The 19,044-nt window shown below is 50.8% G+C and overlaps 1 protein-coding gene across 12 annotated transcripts in view; it reads right to left on the bottom strand.

Moving 5' to 3' along the window:
* The window catches only part of LOC309327778 (uncharacterized protein), a 63,246-nt gene that overhangs the window by 6,988 nt on the left and 37,214 nt on the right, over window positions 1-19,044 (bottom strand). For all 12 annotated transcript variants that reach the window (XM_081837267.1, XM_081837268.1, XM_081837260.1 and 9 more), the window contains 20 exons: window positions 18,840-18,948; window positions 18,511-18,642; window positions 17,716-17,922; window positions 16,610-16,747; window positions 14,992-15,115; window positions 13,849-14,020; window positions 12,691-12,903; window positions 11,670-11,814; window positions 10,696-10,902; window positions 9,837-9,941; window positions 8,872-9,024; window positions 7,917-8,165; window positions 7,164-7,376; window positions 6,395-6,607; window positions 5,782-5,943; window positions 4,560-4,688; window positions 3,265-3,353; window positions 2,310-2,433; window positions 1,970-2,178; window positions 219-327 (listed from right to left, as the gene is read on the bottom strand). In XM_081837267.1, coding sequence (XP_081693393.1) covers window positions 219-327; window positions 1,970-2,178; window positions 2,310-2,433; window positions 3,265-3,353; window positions 4,560-4,688; window positions 5,782-5,943; window positions 6,395-6,607; window positions 7,164-7,376; window positions 7,917-8,165; window positions 8,872-9,024; window positions 9,837-9,941; window positions 10,696-10,902; window positions 11,670-11,814; window positions 12,691-12,903; window positions 13,849-14,020; window positions 14,992-15,115; window positions 16,610-16,747; window positions 17,716-17,922; window positions 18,511-18,642; window positions 18,840-18,948 — 3,202 coding nt within the window. The remainder of the gene's footprint in view (window positions 1-218; window positions 328-1,969; window positions 2,179-2,309; window positions 2,434-3,264; window positions 3,354-4,559; window positions 4,689-5,781; window positions 5,944-6,394; window positions 6,608-7,163; window positions 7,377-7,916; window positions 8,166-8,871; window positions 9,025-9,836; window positions 9,942-10,695; window positions 10,903-11,669; window positions 11,815-12,690; window positions 12,904-13,848; window positions 14,021-14,991; window positions 15,116-16,609; window positions 16,748-17,715; window positions 17,923-18,510; window positions 18,643-18,839; window positions 18,949-19,044) is intronic.

Raw genomic sequence — 19,044 nt, 5'->3', positions numbered from 1 at the left:
AGCATCAAGGAAAAAGATGGCAGGGTTCAAGCGTGCCCTGAAGTTGCAAGCCTTGCCCTGGAAAACTTATAAATGGTGAGGGCAGGTGTTTTGCACATGCTCAGAGGTTTTGTTGACTATTTCTTCAACATTTCCGATAGATGAGTCCCAAGCACTGAAAATACGCCCCAGGGCTCAAAATGTGGGGTGGGTGGGGAACACAGACGTCTTGGCCATACCTGATCTTTGTACTGATCTGCGTTCCTCCTCTCTTCATCCACTTGCAGAATCACCTCCTTGAGTTTCTTCTCTGCCCTCCGCACAAGTTTCCCTGATAGAATCCTCTCCCTAAAAAAACCCAGAAAATATAGGAAGGAATCAGGGTGGCTGTGGGCGGGAAAGACTTATTATTTAGTCTGGGGATGTTCCTGGACCCAGCATTGCTTAGGGGGAAGCTGGAGTGCCTTTATATAGGTTAGGCTATTTTTCCAGCTGTATCCATTCCTGGGGAGATTAGATATGACGAAACGTTCCTTAGGGCTGTTCTACATGTCAGCGTCTGCTCATACTTTTTATAAGCATGCTTAAAGCGGCCCCCTCTATTTTGCAGAAATTAATTCTTAATGTTTATTTGTCCATTCCCTCTGCAAATTCACTCATGGTCCTAGTCTTCACTTTAAGAGTTTTCCCCATAGCTCTTCCCGCAACATAGCTAGCAAGACAGAGAAAGATATGCAGTTTGTGCAAATCAGAGAATTTTTTTTTTTTTTTAATGGAAAATGTGGAGGAGAGCCCTAATTAATGGCCTGGGAACCTATGATGTTGCCCCATCCCTAGAAAATAAGCAGGGTGAAATTTAATCAGTAAACTAGGTGGGGGAATACTGGAAGCCCATGTGGGAGCAGTATATATGCACGATACATTTCATGTGTGTATTAACATTACACTTTTATTCCATCCTTCTTCCAAAGAGGTCAAGGTGGTGCTATATGTGGTGTTCCCCCAACCTTATCCTTACAGCAGCTCTTGAGGGAGATTAAGCCGAGCCACATTAGCTGACTTGGCAAGCTTTGCAGTCGGGCAGAGATTTGAACCTGGGACACATCAATGTAGGCCACGTTAGAAGAGACACCAGGAGATGTCCCACTCGTTTTTTTTGTCTTGTTTGTCATTCAGTGGAACCGCAGGAGAGTGGTGCTGAACAAAGGGGGAGTTTAAAACACCCCCTTTCGTGCTGTTTATCCAGCCTAAATCTATTTAGTGTCAGTCTTTTGTAACAGTTAAAAGAGCACCGGACTAGGACCTGGGAAACCAGGGTTCGAATCCTCCATGAAGCCCGCTGCCTCTTAGGCTAACCCACCCCACAGGGTTGTTGTGGGAATGAAATGAGGAGGGGAGAACCATGTACATCACCTGGAGAGTATATAAAAATGTAAAGGGACCCCTGACCATTAGGTCCAGTCGTGGCCGACTCTGGGGTTGCGGCGCTCATGTCGCTTTATTGGCCGAAGGAAGCCAGCGTACAGCTTCCGGGTCATGTGGCCAGCATGACTAAGCCACTTCTGGCGAACCAGAGCAGCGCACGGAAACGCTGTTTACCTTCCCACCTATTTATCTACTTGCACTTTGATGTGCTTTTGAACTGCTAGGTTGGCAGGAGCTGGGACCGAGCAACGGGAGCTCACCCCATCACAGGGATTCGAACCACTGACCTTCTGATCAGCAAGCCCTAGGCTCTGTGGTTTAACCCACAGCACCACACGCATCCCTGGAGAGTATATAAAGGTGGTATATAAATGTAATAAATAAATGAACAATAAATATGTCCAATATAAAGCTGTTTGTCATAAGGGGCGGGGAGCATACAGGCTCCTTGTCTCATTTTGCACTATGTCCAGCGCTCTAGCCACTCAGTACCACACCAGCTCAAAGCACTGGGTGTGGGGTGTTTGTGTGGGTGTATTTGCCACCTTGGATCCCAGGGCTCTACCTGGACTCCTGCTCCAACTGCTCCTCCAACTGGGCCACCTTGGACTCCAGGGTTGCGATGGCCATCTTGTACTTCGACTTGACAGAGGAGTCCATCTCTCCCAGCTTGGCCCTCAGGTCTTTGTTCTGGCGCTCCAGCTGCTGCCGGGCATTCTCGGCCTTCTGCGAGAAGCTGCGCTCCGCTGCCAGCTCTGTGGTGAGCGTTTCCACCTGCAGAGAAGACACGGGAGATGGTGTGGGTGTGTGGGTGTGTGGGTGTGTCAGGAAGAGGTTTCAGAGCCACAGGGCCAGGGAGCGCATGCCGTAAGAGGGCCTGCTCCGAAAAGGGTGGGGGAACTTACCTGCATGCTGAGCTTGCGGTATCGGTCGTTCATGAGCTCCATATTGCTCTGCTCCTCATCCAGCTCTTCCTCCAGCTGACCGATCCTGGCCTCGAGGTGGCGCTTTTCATCCATGAGAGCAGACCTGAGAGGGCGTAATTTTGGGGGTGAGGGCCGTGGTACAGCAGTTGATCAGAGAAAAATCTCTGGAGGAAGCCCACCCAAGGAACATCCCACCATTTAGGCTAGAGCCTTTAGCGCCACTGAGATACTGCTTTTCTGCAATCGGGTGGAAGCAAAATTAAAATGGGCTTCAGCCTCTAATCCCTTCCTGTTCAACATGGCGGCAGCAGCATTACCTGATGAACAACCCCTTAATTGATTCTTAGTTCCTTCCTCTGGCCAGGGGGGAAGTCTTCAATAACTAATGTCCGCTCCTTGCTCCCCGCCTCCATTTTATAAAAAACAGTGCTGTTTTACTTAAAAACGGAAAAAAGGGGAACCTGCTTACTGAGGTCCCTTCTTGAAAGGCAGCTTTGGCACACTAGCCCTGGAAAACCTCAGTAATATTTTGCTTATCTACACTGGACGTGCCGCTACCACTGCATTTTAACGTTTAAAAAACCCACAACAGGTCACGTCTGAAAATAAAGGACATGAGTACAACACAGAACACCCCCCCCCAAAAAAAACCCATGTCATCTGGATTCTCTGCACAAAGCAAATGAACAAACCATGCCAATTCCAGATTAAAAGGCAAGCCTAGAAGAGGCAACCCTGATCCAGATTAATTACCCCTAGAGCAACGTTCGAAAGCTAACCATTTTGTGTTCACACTGGCTGCTTGCTGAGCAGATTAAGTGCCTTAACTAAGCAGTCCCTTGGGCAAAAAAACTCCATTCGCACAAAACACCGTCATCCGTTGCGCATGCTCAATGGAATCAAAGGAGCATGGGAAATGGGCTTCCCCACTCACTTGCCACTGTTCCCATTGGCCAGCTCATCCGCCAGGTCGTCCCGCTCCTGTTGCGCCTGCCTCTTGGCTCGCTCTGACGCTGCCAGTTCCTGCAAGTGATGGGAAAAGGTCAGCAGAAGGCAGGCTGGATGGCGATAGGGAGGAACAGGTCCAAACAGGAAAGATAATGGGAAGGGTATCCTTCCCATTACCCACTGATTAAAAAACAGCAGCAGCATTTCATACTTTTAGAAGACATCTGAAGGCAGCCCTGTTTAAGGAAGCTCTTAATGTTTGACACACTATTGTATTTTAATATTTTGTTGGAAGCCGCCCAGAGTGGCTGGGGAATAAGTAATAAATTATTATAATTATTATAATTATTATTATTATTCCCATTCGCCTGGAATAGGCTCAAGCTGTGTGTGTGTGGAATAGATCTATATAGAAAGACACACATGCACGTATATTCTCACTGGTACAGAGGAATGGCAGCCATTCTGTGCCGACACTCCTGGCACTTAAACTGATAAGTTTAAGAGCCCTTGCAACTATAAATGTGTGCATATGAGAGAGATGTGATGTAGGTCACATTGACAAGAGAGATGACTTGCCCAATGTCATTCAGTGAGCTACATGGCTGGGGAGGATTTGAATCCAGGTCTCAGGTGTCCTACTTTCAACCCCCTGTCTACTACATTGGTTTGGTTAGCATCCGTCCGTCTCGGGAGACAATGAAGGAGTGCGCTTTTGGGGGTCAACCTGTTGGCTGAAGTCAAACTACAGCTGTGGCTGTAGAGACCTATCGACTTGGAGCAGAAGTTCGGCCTGCTTGCTGAGTGCTTGTCCAAACCCCATTGAAGCAGACGGACAGTGGCAGGTCAGCAGTGCATTGACTGGGGTTTGCCTGGCTTAAAAGTGGGCAGTAGCTGACCAGTGAGACAAGGTGATCTCTCCTTACGCCCATCATGTTGAGTTTCCAACTCTTAACTGCTGCCTCCCACATTGTTTTTGCCGCATTTGCAGGGTGGCAAGCCTAGGCATTGTATATGGAGATCAACAAGCCCCACCCCCGGTCCCATTGATGTGGTCCAAAGGAAAGGAAAGCAATATGTTTGGCACCAGGTTGGCTGTGGAGTTGCCAGAAGGAGGATTGCAAGGTGCGATCCAACTGCCTTGGGGACGCCACTCCACTGGCTCAAGATGGGCTCAAGCTGGCAGCAAAATGGAAGGGTGTCCGCAATTGATCTGCCAGCCACCAGCCACCGCTGCCTCTCCAGTTCCTTCAGGAGGCTCCATGGAGCTTCACCCCTCACCTCCTGCAGCTGCAGCAACTCTGCCTCCAGATTCTTCAGCTTCTTCTCGCTCTCGCGGGACTGAATGAAGATCTCTTCGCGGGCTGCACGGGCCTCCTCCACTTCCCGCCAGAGCTCCTTCATCTGGGCCTGGAATTGGGAGGGGAAAGATGCTTAAAAAACAGCAAAAGTTTGACTCCTTAGGCCAAGAACATAAGGGAGGCTGAGGAATTACACACACACACACACACACACACACACACACCCTCCCAGGCAAGTGACTGTATGGCAATGCCCTAGTCCCCATACCCTACTGTAGGGGAAGCTATGACCCTTCTTGTTGTAGCTGGACTACAGTGCCCACAATGCCTCTGGCCATGCTGGCCGGGGCTCATGGGAGTTGCAAGTCCAACAACATCCAGAGGACTCCCATGTTGGCTACCCTTGCCCTACCTGTAGCTAAGCCTAAGGAGGGGTTGTTGAAATAAGTCACACAGCCTTCCCCTCTTTATCCCACCCTCCACTGCTTTCTCAGTCATCTCCTGTGTGCTGAATTTTTAGACTGAAAGATCTTTGGAGCAGGATCCTGTCTTTGTACGTTTGTGTAGATTGCGCATCGAGGGCACTGTCTAAATAATATAATCAGGGAGTATCTCATATGGCCCTCATGCCGCATATATAAAAGTGACATAAAAAGATAATGGGTTTGTTTTACCCTTGGCCGCTCAGACCTGGCAGTTCAGTTTTTCTGCCAGAGTGACTGTCCAGAATCGAGTGTATCAAGAATCAAGATATACGCTTATTGCGAAATGCCAACATCTAGTTATCTCTAAACAAGCAGCTACTATTTAAAAAGTTTCACATCTCCCTTATGATATAAATATTGATTGGAATAATCAAAAACCCCTAATACGGGAGACAATGCAATAGTGGTGTTGCATTTTTGTAATAGCTATCCGTGGAGAGATTTATCAGACCAGTTTTCATGTACCTTCTTATATATGTGCATTGTTTTGGCTGCATTGGTTGGTTGTGAAGAAACATTTGTTAGCTGCTTTTGTTGCTTGTCTTTTATTAAGTTTTGAAAATATAGTAAGGATATTTTTTTACAAAATTAAAACGAGGCAGTGTCTCCCTTCCTTCCTTCCTTCCTTCCTTCCTTCCTTCCTTCCTTCCTTCCTTCCTTCCTTCCTTCCTTCTCTTTCTCTCTCTCTCTCTCTCTCTCTCTCACACACACACACACCTGCAATTTTCGCAGCTGCTTCCCTGCTTCGTCCCGTCCCTTGTTGGCCGCATCCAGCTGTGCCAGCGCCTCCTGAAGATCAAGCTCCAGCTTCTTCCGGGCTGCAAGTGCTTGGGCCCGTTGCTTCCTCTCCGCGTCCAGTTCAGCCTCCAACTCCCGCACCTGGGGATGCAGCAGCAAGAAAACGTCAAGAGGAGAAACATCTGCCTCTCTGCTTAGCACAGTTCTGCGTCACTCTTCTGTTGGGATTTTTAACATACTTCAACTGAGAAAATGAACGCTCAGCTGACCTTGAATGTTAAAAATCTGGCAACGGAAAAAATTATGTGGTGCCCCCCTGCCGTTGATGCCCTAAGCCCATGCTTCTTTTGCTTCATGGTTAATCCAACCTCGCCCACCCACCTCCCATGAAGCCTCACGACTGCCTTGTGAGAGATCATTCGGGTTACGACTTGCACCCATCCGTCTACATCTGCCACCCTCTAACTGTGGCACCACACTGGTCCTCTTAAGCAAATATGGGCCCTTTCTCCACTATTCTTGACACTTTATGTTCTAGGCACACTTGGGCAAAGGCTGACAGGGACTGAGCCTCCCCAGCCTCCCTCCCCACCTGTTTCCCAAGCAGCTTCTTCTTGTCGTCGTTGGCATCGTCACGGTTCTGCAGCTCCCTCTCGTGCTGGGCCTTCAGGGCCTGCATGTTGACCTCCAGGCGGAGCTTCCCGTCCTCCGTGGCCTGAAGCTCGTCTTCCAGCTCCTCCAGGTGGGCTCGCATTTCCTGCACCTGTTGCTCCAGGGCCCGCTTCGAACGCTCCAGCTCATGCACCTGATGGGAAGAAGTGGGGTTGGGGTGGGGTGTTAGGGGAGAAAAAGCAGGAGGAGTGGGGAAGGCCAGTGGCCCTACAAACATTACTGGGCTACAGTTTCCAACAACCCTGGTTATTGACCATGCTTGTTGGGGCTGCAGAGAGTTTGAGTCCTCCAACATGTGGAGGGCCACATGTCCCACACCCCTGATGTAAGGGGTGGAGTGTCGTGATCACACTGAGGGGATTGTAGTGGAAAGGCTGGCTTCCTGTCAAAGTATTCCTAAGTTTGCATGACATCCCATATGCCACAGTGTTTCCCAAACTCGTGACTGTGCTGGAGTCTTAGAAATCTGAAGGTTCCATTTTTTAAAAAAATAAATAAATTGTGGGTCTTGCTGTTGCAAGGGAGGGGTGGGGAGGGAAGAATTTGTTTTAAAGGAAGTGGCAGCCTGAAAAAAACGTTACTTCCTGCCTCCTTCTTCAGAGAATGAGAGCCAGACCTCTCGGCACATTTCTGCCCTACTGTCACCCCCTCTTCCCTTCCAGTGGACCCAGGTGTCCGGGCTCCCTTACGTTCTTGCCGACGTCGTCCTTGGAGCTGACCAGGTCATCCATTTCTGCCCGCAGCTGCTTGTTCTGCCTCTCCAGCTCCTCCCGTGTCTCCAGAGCCTCCTCCAGGGCGCGGCTCAGCGAGAGCACCTTGGTCTCCTTCTCCCGGGAGTCTGCTTCCGCTCGGTCCCTTTCCTCGGCGTAGCGGGCAGAGATCAGCTTTTCCTCGGCCAGCATCTGTCAATGATCCAAAAAGGCCTCAATGTAAACAGTGACCAAGCTGTCCTTGACTGGGCAGTGGAGAATTGGGTTCAACTTAGGATTTTTGGGGATGCCAGACACAGCAGAGAGAGAGAGAGAAAAAGAGAGAGAGAGAGAGAGAGAGAGAGAGAGAGAGAGAGAGAGAGAGAGAGATGCAGGAATGCAGGTTATCATTAAGATAAAGACGGGAAGGTGGGGGAAAATGGTATCCAAAACGACAGGAATAAAGAGATCCCATTGTGAGGGGAATAATTCCAAATCACAGGTGAAAGACCTGTTTAAGTTAACAGTTTTTCTGAGCCAAAGAAAGACTTGTCGTGGGCGTATTTTTTGAGACACCGCTTTTCAGGTACACAAAGCCATTTTAGAATTAGAACAGGGGGTGTTTGTGTGCAGGGAAAGTAACATCTATTTCCCTGGTCAGGAAGCATTATATAGTCAACTGCAGTGACTGAGGGGCAAACTGCAGAACAACTAATTGGCAGGAAGACCTGATGGGGGAAACATAGGCCTCACCTGGTCGAATTTCTTCTGCTTCTTCTCAAGGGCGGAGACCCCCTGGCGCTGCTGGTCCAGGGCGACGGTGACATCATCCAGCTCCTGCTGCAGCCGGGTCCGTCCTTTCTCCAGCTTGTCGCAGGCCTGGACCCGCTCCTCGTAGCGCAAGGAGAGAGCCTCCAGGTCCTTGGCTGCCCGGCGCCGAGCCTCCTCTATTGCTTCGGCTACCCCAGCATCGTCCTCCAGCTTCTTCTTGGTCTCCATCACCTGGCGGAATGGCCACAGGGGAAGTCACACACTGTCCACACAGCGCCAGGCTAACCAAAGGGGTGTTGGGAACTTTGGAAGTCAAGTTTATCAGAGGCTTCTGCAGCAAAAGCCCCAGTTCCACCCAGACCTTATCAGCCCTCTCTCTTCCTTTCTTCAAATGCTGATGATGCAAAATGACTTTTCTTAAAAAAGAACTCTACTAGCATGTGTTTACCCAGATATCATGTCCCGTTATAATTTTTTCACATATTTCCCAGCAAATCTCTGGCTGAAAGGGGAAGGCAAGCTGAGCTGCCTCTCCCCACGGAGAGCAAAGCAGCAACTCGCTTTCCACTTCACACCTTGGCTGGAGCACCAACTAGCTACGTTTGCAGGGGCACTTTTCCAAGCCCTGGTGCCAGGAAAGAGGTGGCAGAGAAACCAAGTCCCTCTTCCCTTTTGTGTGCAGGTCCAAAGAAAGCGATCTGGCAGAACTGGGCCAGGATATACATTTCCCCAGTTCAATCCACAGGGGAGAAAGGGGGCAAGGAAGCCTTGATCGTTCCATTTCTCCTTAGAGAAAGCCATTGACTTCAGACAAAAGCTTGTCCGACGTGCCTTCTCTGGTGGACCCACGAGAGCCAATGACACCTGATTTTTCCTTTTGGCTCACACTGTGTGTATGGTGGTGAAGGACTGCCTGTCAACCACTTCTGTTTCCCACCTGCTGCTGTAAGCTCTGGATCTGGCGGGTGAAGTTCCCCTTGGCAGCCTCCTCCTCCTCTAGCTGCTCCAGCAGACCCGCTTTTTCCTCTTCCAGCTGCCGGACTCGAGAACTCAGATTCAGTTTCTGCCGCGTCTCTTCCTGGAGCAGTTCCTGCGATTGAGAGGTGGGGTAAAAGGACATGTGCTAAGAGACCAAACCTGTCCAGATCTACTCCTCTTCTTTCCCTCTCAGGAAATCAGGTGCCCCAGCTCTCAGCCCACTGTTCTCTCTGCACCTACTAGAGCTCTCCTGGGGAACTTAAGAGAGGGACTAGGGGCAATTAAGCCCTAACACATTACAAGACCTGCCTCTATGGCAGGTGGCAGAAGCCTGAAAGGATGGAGCATGGCCTTCTTACTCGTGGCCCCCAAATGACGTTACATGCTATCTAGCAATGCTCATTAGTGCCTGCCCCTCCTAACGTTAAGAGAGTTCCGGGCAGATCTTCTTTTGGAGGTTGTTTTACAAGTAGATACATTGGGTTCCTAGCTGTTTACAGCCTATTTTTGTCACAGCCCACTAATATTTAATGATAAAATGTATTTGAAAGCAGGGAGAATACTTTTTCTTTTAGCATGTGGAATATGCAGGTACTTTACAAATTTTCATCTTGCTGCACCCCATGAGACAGGACACATTCATTCCCTTTTACAGAAACAGAAAAACAGAGGCCAAATGAAACGGTGACTTGTCCAATATTGCTTTGTGAACTCACGGCTATGCTTGGGACATAAAGCAACCTTTCACAAGCTGAAACTGCGTTTCTTACCCTTTACACATTCTTTCCCCTTGTCCCTAAACCTCAAGGGATTCACTGTTGTTGCCCTCTGAGTATTGCCCCCACCTTCTGGCACAAACCACCACCCTCTACCATCCAGGGTTCAGCCTCTCTCTGTCTCGCATTCCCAGGTTTTGCCATGTACCTGGGAATCTTGCAGGTGGGATTCTACACTGGCCAGATCTTTGGCAAGCTTTATCGCCCTGGACTCTGCACTTCCAAGGGTACCGGAGACTCCGTCGAGTTCGTTCTGTTTCCAGGAGATGAAGGCAGCAGACAGACGGGGAGAGACAGACACAAACACATACCAAAGATAAAAGTCCAACTGCATCAAGGGAAATCAAAACATCCATCTATCAAAAGTCAAAAGTTAAAAATAATAATCTGGTTGTGTATTCTATGCATCTACTAATCAAGCAAGTAACCCACTCTGAATTTGGTGCACAATGTGGAATTCTGAGTTCAGCTTTCTTTTACGTATTTTAAAAATGCCTATTTCCAGTCCTTGTGAATGCACAGTAAAGCTTTATAAACCATGAAAGCTGTGTTGGGCTCAGGAAACAGATTGGCGACTGGGCACAGCATTGTGTAATTTTGGGCTGCCAGGCTGTTTCGGTGATGGGGAGCCTTCCTCGCCCCCCTTGCTGTTACCTACTCTTCCCCCTCCATTTTTACTTGCCATCTCCCATCCCCAGCAGCTACTCAACTTCCCTCCCCCCTAAACATCTCAATATCTTCAGCAGAATTACGCAGGCACTTATAGGGGCACTTAATATCTTGTGCAATTAATTCTAAACATAGAATTTGTGGGCTGACTTGGCACAAATCCTGCAAGGTACAGAGGACAGCTATAGAGATGCGAGAGCCTTAATAAGCCTGGGAGGCTACATGGGTAAAAAGATTTGGAAAATGAGGACTGGGAGTGGGTGGAAGGAGAAGACAATTTGAAGGATGGTTGTCTTCAGAGAGTGCGCACACACACACACACACACACACACACACACCTGCAGCTTCCCCAGCCTCTCCATAAGCTCAGCTTTGACTCTTTCACCGTCAGTGGCCCGCAGCTGCAGCTCCTGGACTTGGCTTTCCAGCTTCTTGCGCCGCTGCTCCGACTCCAGCTTGGCTGCCTGCAGGACCTTCACCTCCTTCTGCAGCTCCACGTTCTCCCCTTCCAGGGCCTGCTTGGTCTTCTCCAGGGTAACTTTGAACTGGGGGGGGGGGGGAGACATCAGAACCTGCCGAGGGCCTGCCTCTGGGGCACTGCTCGCTCTCTCCCCCCTCCATGATCCTTAAGGAGGCTTACTAAGGCTAGTTAAATCCTGCTGGGCTCACCAAATGGATGTGCTTAAAACTGGGCTGCAGGACTGAACAGACCTATTTCAGGGGGACGAATGACTTCTTAAAAAATCTCTCTGCTCGAGTGTTCTCCGTAGGAGAGTCAATGTAGTGTGGCGGTCGGAGTGTTTGGACTAGGGCCTGGGGGAGAGGAGGGTGCAAATCCCTGCTCAGGCAGGAAGGTCCCTGGGTGAACCTTGGGCCAGTCACAGCCTCTTCACAGGGTTTTTTTGTGGGGATAAAATGGGAAGGAAGAGAACCATGTATATACCACCTTGAGCTCCTTGGAGGAAAGATGGGGCATCAATGCCAAAGATAAATAAATGATAAATAACTAGGGGCAGACCCTCCCTTGTTTCCGGGCCGTTGGCCTCTCCTAACCCATCTCTGCCTCCGAAAACCAAACCACCCTTGGTCTTAGGCCTTCCCGATCTCTGGCTCTCAGAGCCTTCCAGCTTCTCAGCCTCTACACCTTGTCGGGCTCCAACTCCATCACCAGCCGACATGGCCAATGGAGGATGGGAGCTGCTGCAGTCCAAGAAGGCCCCACAGATTCTCCGTATCTCCACGCTTACCAGCTCCCTCTCGCCTTTCTGTAATCCCCCAGAAACATCCCGGCAATGTCCCCCCAGCCCCGTACCCGGCGTGACTGCTCCAGCTGCTCCGACAGCTCCTCCAGGGCAGACGTGTGCCGCTGGCGCATCTCCAGCACCTGGGCTTCGTGCACCTTGACCTCGTCCTCAATGGTCTTCTTCAGCTCAGTTACTTCTTGCTCCCTCTTCGACCTGCCAGGGGAAGGGAAAGGATGGGATCAGGGTGAGGCTAGCAGGGTGAGACAGGCTTTTGCTGGAGAGACCACTAAGGGAGTAGGGGAGAATATAAGAACCTTGCTGGATCAAGGTCAGAAGCTCATCTAGCTGAGCATCCTTTTCTCACAGTGGCCGGCCAGATCCCACAAGCAAGACCTGAGCACAAGAGGCCACTCTCCCCTCCTGTGGTTTCCAGGAACTGGCCTTCAGGCACATTACTGCCTCTGTCTGTGGAGCAGAACACAGTCCTTATGGCTAGCAATCACTGGATAGCCTTGTCCTCCATGGGTCTGTCCAACCCTCTCCTTCAAGACCATCCAAGTCAATGGCCATCTCTGCCTCCTGTCAGTTTACCGTATTTTTCGCTCTATAGGACGCACTTTTTCGCCTCCAAAAATTAAGGGGAAATGTGTGTGCGTCCTATGGAGCGAATGCAGGCTCCTTGGCTTCAGCAAGAGCAACGCGAAGCCTCCAAAGCGCAGAGGGAGCACTCCCTCCACACTCTGGAGGCTTCGCTTTGCTTTCGCTGAAGCCTGGAGAGCGTGAAGGGTCGGTGCGAATCCCTTCAGGTTCCTTTCGCTGAAACCAGGAGAGCAAGACTCTCCTGGCTTCAGCAGAGAGGGAGAGGTGCGCAGCGCCCCTTCAGCCAAGCGGGAGGAGAAATGGAAGGGGCTCCGTTTCTCCTGCCGCTTCGCTGAAGGGGCGCTGAGCAGAGAGGGGGAGATTTTTTTTTTTCTTGTTCTCCCCCTCTAAAACAAGGTGCGTCCTATAGAGCGAAAAATACGGTACTTATCCCCAGGAGCAGCCACCTCCGGGTCCAGGCAGGTGTGCCGGCTGCCACCAGGCCCTTACCGTAGCTCCTGCTGCGCGGCCGTCGAGTCCAAGGTGTCCTCGAGCTCCGTCTTCAGGGCCTCCAGCTCTTCGCCCAGGTCCCGCCGCTGCTTCTCGGCTTTGGCGCGGGCCGCCTTCTCCGACTCCATGTCCTCCTGCAGCTCGGCCAGCTGCGCCTGCAGCTCGCGGAGGGACTTCAGCACGGCGTTCTTCTGCGCAGACTCCTCCTCCACCCTGCAAGGCGGGTGGGAAAGGTCAGAGGGGCGAGAGGGCCAGGCTGAGGGTGGGCCGGAGGGAAAGGGGGGCAGTGGGGAGGAGGGCAAGGAGGAGGAAAGCTAGTGGCAGGCAGCAGGCACCCAAAGGGGGAAGAGAGGAAGATCTTTGCAGGATGCCAAAGAGGCACAGAGGAGCAATTGTGTTCCCCTGAATCTAACCCAAGGTTGTACCTATACTTCATAAATTTAAGGAAGTTGCTTTCTAAGCCATGCTTGGGAGTCATAGGTTAATGACTGTGGTCGGTTAGGTTGCCCTAAGTCAGGGGATCTGCTTTGTTTCACCCTAGAACCCTCGAGGTCCACTAGCTGGAGCAAAGTGCAAAACAGTGGGCTTTAAAAGGGGCAGGCATATGCTTAGAATTAAAAGACAAGGGCACCTCTGAGTGCATCTCAGCTGCCCAGGAATGTGTCACAAGTACCAGAGTGGAGATCAAAGTCCTTCCACACACAAAAAAGTCCATTCATAGTTTCCACCAAAGCTTTCCTTCCTTTCAGAAGCCTAATTGGGAAGGGAATTGCTACTCGTTGAATGACCAAGAGCCAGGCATCCCTGATGAGATCCGCTGCAAAAGCCACTCTGAGATCTTCCAGCAGATCCCCATATCTGCCTATTCCCTGCTCTAAGAGATTCCCTATGAGGAAGCCATAACAACCATCTGTTTAGGGCTGCAGGGCAGGGCGCTTCAGCCAATACGTCCCTCTTGTACACTTCTGCTTCCCTTGTTGACTCTTGGATACCCTCAAAAAAGAATCCCAACGAATGGGAAAGAAGAGTTCCACCTTGAGGCTCCTTGCAGCCAGCCTAGCTTACCAGCAGAAGGGAGAGTGAGGCTGGCTGGGCAGTGCCCTGTTGAATCAGCCTCCACTGCCAAGCAGGCAGGAGCCTCCAGCCCGGCACACTTACCTGGCCAGCGCTGCCTGCAGCTCGGCTTCCTTCCTTGCCAGCGCTTGCCGGAGCTCCTCCAGCTGCTGCTGCAGCTCCACCACCTGCTCTTGCAGGTCCCCTGCCTCCCCGTCCAGCTTGCGCTTCAGCTTCTCCAGCTCCTGGCGCCCCTTTTCCTCCTTCTTTAGCCGATCTAGAAGGGCGAAAGGAGGAGAGAATGGGGGGAAAGTCAAGCAAGGAAACAGGACGCCCCCATCGCAGAAGCACACGAAGCAGGCTGTTCATCGCTGGTGGGGAATGTGCGGCTCTCCAAATGCAGCTGGACTCCAGCTCCCATCAGCCACAGCCTGCGTGGCTGATGGCCAGGGATGCTGGGAGTTGTAGTCCAGCGTTGCCTGGGAAGGCCACATGTTCCCCATCCCTAACCAGAGCCCAGAATTTGTCCCTAATGTTCCACCTCCACATTCAAAGGCAGTGTAATATAGCCTCTGGGTGCCGGTTACTGGAAACCGCAGGTGGAGAGAATGGGAACTGCGTTCAGGAGCTGCTTTGGAGCTTCCAGTAGGGACACCTGCCTGGCCACTGGGAGAACAGGATGCTGGACTAGATGGGCCATTGGCCTGATCCAGCAGGGCTCTTGTTATGTTATCGGCTAAGCCCGGTCTTGGTCTACACCAGGGTTTCCCAAATTTGGGTCTCCAGCTGTTTTTGGACTACAATTCCCATCATCCCTGACCACCGGTCCTGCTAGCTAAAGATGATGGGAGTTGTAGTCCAAAAACAGCTGGAGACCCAAGTTTGGGGAAACCCTGGCCTGCACCAACAAGATCTCCAGGACTCCCTTTCCCCAGTCCTCTTCCTTTTGAGATGCCAAGGAGCAAACCTGGGACTCCCTGCAGGAGAAGCATGCGCTCGCCTAGCAAGCTGTGGCCCCACCAACACCCTGCGCAGCTCATTCTCTGCGCACGGATTTTAGCCAAGAGGCTGCCAGTTGGGGGTGGGACGGACACCTCCCCAAAGAAGCACTTCCCCAAAGAGGCCAGTTTTATGCCAGGTTTCAATTGCCACACCAAAGGAATGCGATTCCTGGGGTCTGAAGTGCCCAGGAAAGAAATCTAGGCCGCGCCCCCCCCACTCTGTGTACTCCCCTGTTCCCAGACGCACCTTCCATGTCGGCGATGACGGCTTCGTATTTGTTGCGCAGTTTGGAGAGGCTCTTCACCTTCTCCTCCTCCTCTGCCATATGGGAGGTGAACTCGGAGAGACGCTCCTCCATCAGCTTCCTCTCCTGGTGAAGGCAGTGGGTGTAAAAAGACACAGGGTTGGTGGGTGGGGGTTAGGACCCAAACATGCCTAACACTTCCAGGAAACCCAGGAGTCCAGGCTCCTAGAGTCCCGACTTAACCGACTTTTCCATTACCCATCTGCCTCCTCCTAGATCTCACTTCCAGACAAGCTGCTTTATTGAGCACCCGCCCCGATTCATTTGCAGAAAGGTCAGACAATGTGATGCCAAAGCAGAGGTGATCCTGCATTTCCCTGTTAACTTTCCTTACTGTAAAACATCTGATCTTTTTTTTTGGGGGGGGGGAATGCTTGTTGAGCAAGAGCTCCAACCCAGCTTGTAGTTGCGCTGCCTGAACTGGCTGGTATGTGAGTGAAACACTCCCCCCCAAAAACGAGCAGCAGCTTGGAAGTGTCTCTAGGGCCCCCAAACAGCCCTTCACCTCTATCTCTCCATCTCTGCAACTGTGGGGGTTAATAGTTTAAATCCCCCCCGCCCCACCGAGGGCAGTCTGCTCCTCACAAAGCAGCAGCAGGCTGAGGTTCCTCCTCTGCTTTTTAATATATATATATTATCGGTTTTCAACTCTAAACAAACACAATAAAACGTAACTTGCTGAAGCACTTGAGAAGAGAAGCAACCACGCTAGTAGGACTACAAGAAGTTTTGTAAGGAGAAATATACGAAGTGTTACAAAGTAGAAAAAGATAGAGATATTAAAAGATAGAGATATTTAAAAAAAAATTAAAAAATATATTAAAAAATAAAAAAATTAAAAAAAACAAAAAATAGAAAAAATAGAAAAAAAGAAAAAAAACCAAGAATAATAAAATTTAAAAAAGAAAGAAAAAAAAAAGAAAAAGATAGAGATACAGTGGTGCCTCGCAAGACGAAAATAATTCGTTCCACGAGTCTCTTCGTCTTGCGGTTTTATCGTCTTGCGAAGCACGGCCATTAGCGGCTTAGCGGCTATTAGCGGCTTAGCAGCTTAGAAAAAGGGGGGGCGAGGGAAAAAAGTCGCGAGACATTTTCGTTTTGCAAAGCAAGCCCATAGGGAAATTCGTCTTGCGATGCGCCTCGAAAAACAGAAAACCCTTTCGTCTAGCGAGTTTTTCGTCTTGCGAGGCATTCCTCTTGCGGGGCACCACTGTACTGATTATGAGATTGCAATGCAATAGGGAAAATAAGAAATGCATACTAAGAGATTAGACTGGAAAATTTTCAGACAGGACTGATAGAAGTCAAAAAAATTGAATAAGACGTAAAAGTATGTTTAATTACTGTTGAAAATGATATGTTAAAAAACTAATAAAATTTTATATATATAAATAGAAGAGAAGCAACCAAAAGGTTGCCCACCAGAGCAAGGATGGGCCACAAAACCCAAGGCAGGCAGGCAAGCCAAAGAACACCACCACAAAAAACGCCCCCCACGCCCGTCTTTTCTGCTTTGTGCCAGAGGTGGGGAGGCTGCAGCAGGAAGGGCCCCCAACTCACTTTGTGCAGTTTTGAGTTTTGGTCTTCGAGCACCAGCAGGTCTTCCTCCATCTTCTTCATCTTGGCTTCCGTGCTCACTTTCTCCAGCTGCAGCTTCTGCCGGGCGGCCTCCTCCTCCTCCAGCTGCTCTTCGATGTCCTACGAGGGAGATCAGGGGACAATGGGTATACGTAAAGAAATGTCCCGGGCCATATAAAAGAAACGGAGCGGTTATTTCAAGCCCTGGAACTGCCTCAACAAAGCAGCAAGGTTAGCAGAATATTCAAGTGCAGCGTAGCGGCTGGACTGGGACCAGGGAGATACAGGTTCAAATCCCTGCTCACCTACAAAGTTTGCTGGGTGAACTCAGGGCAGTCGCTCACCCCCAAGTCTACCCTGCAGCACAGGACTGATGCAAGGATGACCGTACAAGTCACCCTAAGGGCTCTGCAGATGCCATAAACAAAAGCGTTTACAGTCACAACCTCGGTTCTCGAAAACTTCCGTTATACGTTTCAGCTCCCGAACGCCAAAAACCCGGAAGTAAATGCTCTGGTTTCCAAACGTTTTTCGGAACCCGAATGTCTGACACGGCTTCCACTTGAGTGCAAGAAGCTCTTGAAACCAATCAGAAGCCGCGCCTCGGTTGTCGAACGTTTAGGAAGTTGAACGGTCTCCCGGAACGGATTACGTTCGGCAACCAAGGTTTGACTGTATTTCAAAACAAAACCAGGACCTAGTTTTAAAGCTGAGCTGAAGAAATTTATCTTTTTAAAGGGATTTGGGGGGTGGGCAGGTAGGCCTTTGTAGGGGTGGAATTCCACAACTGAGGCACCACCACTGAGAAGGCCTCGTTCAGTGTCACAACTAACCTGGTAGCAACCAACCTTCTCTCTCTCTCTCTGTGCATGCCCTTAGAAACTTGGCCTGAGGAAGGCCGATTTCTGCACAAACGTTAGCAGATGAAGCAAAACTCTTCCTTTGTTCCATCCACCACAACTAACGTATAGATGTATGGATCAATTTAGCCGTCTTCCCGCAAGGGAGTGGGCGGCAGCTGCCCTCCTCCTTTGCTCCTCCTCCTCCTGGTGGTGGTGGAGGAGGACGGGCCTCTCTTCCCGAATCACCTGGATGTGGTGCTGCATCTTCTTCTTGTCCCCCTGCAGCTGCTGGCAACGCTCCTCCTCCTCTTCCACCCGCGACTCCAGCTCGTGAAGGATGTCCTCCAGCTCCTGCTTCCGGGCCGCCAGCCGCGCCCGCATCTCCTCGGCTTCGGCAAACAGCTCCGTCTCTGCCTGCAGCTGTTCGGCCAGGATGGCCTTCTCCTCTGAGAGCTAGCAACGGAAACGGGATCAAGGAGGGAGGGACAGGCATCAGATCCCCCTGGAGCCTAGCTCAGGATGCTAGGGTACGGCAAACCCTTAGTTAAGGAAGGTTTTCCTCCCAATCCCGGCATTTAAGCAGTGGGGACTAGAAGCTTGATGCGGAATGTACAGCCAGTGTGAATTTTACAGGAGGACACAGTCCTTGCAAATGAAAGGTCACACAACTAATGCACTCTTACACCACAGTTGTGGAATCCCGGGAACTGTAGTTTGCTAAGGTTGCTGGGAGGGTTAAGCTACAGTTCCCATGATTCTTTTTTTGGGGGTGGGGTGGGGAGCCATGATTGTTAATGTGTCATAAGAGTGCTTATGGTGTGACTGTGACCCAAGAGAAAAAGGAGTTCAGGCGGACCTATTATAAAATCTGTTTCTGGACACGGAGAAGGCAGGCAGGAAGGCCAATATGGAGGGCAATGCCGGGAGAATCCAAGTGAATGGTTGAAAGAGAAGGGGGCGGGGCTTCCGCTGCAGATGTCAGGAGAGGAGGTGGGGCTTAACGGCTGGGGACTCCTGGCTCCTCCCACTCTCCCTCCTCACCTGCTGGTATTTGTTCTCCAGTTCCTTCAGGTCCATTTGGGTTTTCACGTGTTTCTCCTGCACCTTTTGCAGCTCCACTGCCTTTGCCTGCATCACCTCGTCCTGACGGGTCACCTGTAACAGGGGCTTCACCTGGGGAAAAGGAGAGGAGGAAAAGGAGGGGAAGATGTTGAGAGACCCAAAGTGGGAGGTTGGAGTGGGGGGGGTGAGAAGGAAGAGCCTCCGCCCGCCATGGGCTAATGAGACTTGGGACAGGTCTCAAGTTGGCCCCAAACCATGCCTGATGCCCTATAAGACACCCCCGTCCTTAGCATCACCGCCTGACCCACCTTGGTGAAAAGGCGCCACCACTGCCAGTGGCGCAACTTGAGGTAGGCGGCGCAGTTACGCTGCATGACCTTGAGAGCGCTCATCTGCTGCTGCTTTTTCATGAAGGCTCTGGGAGGAAAAAGCACGGTTAGTCAGAAAAGCACGGTTAGGTACCTTAGCCAGGGCTCTGTGCACGTAGTATCATAGAAACGTAGAGCTGGGACC

The sequence above is a fragment of the Podarcis erhardii genome (genome assembly GCF_964252035.2).
Source record: "Podarcis erhardii genome assembly, chromosome: 13".
NCBI classification, from domain to species: domain Eukaryota; kingdom Metazoa; phylum Chordata; class Lepidosauria; order Squamata; family Lacertidae; genus Podarcis; species Podarcis erhardii.
This window is presented reverse-complemented; position numbering and strand designations above follow the sequence as displayed.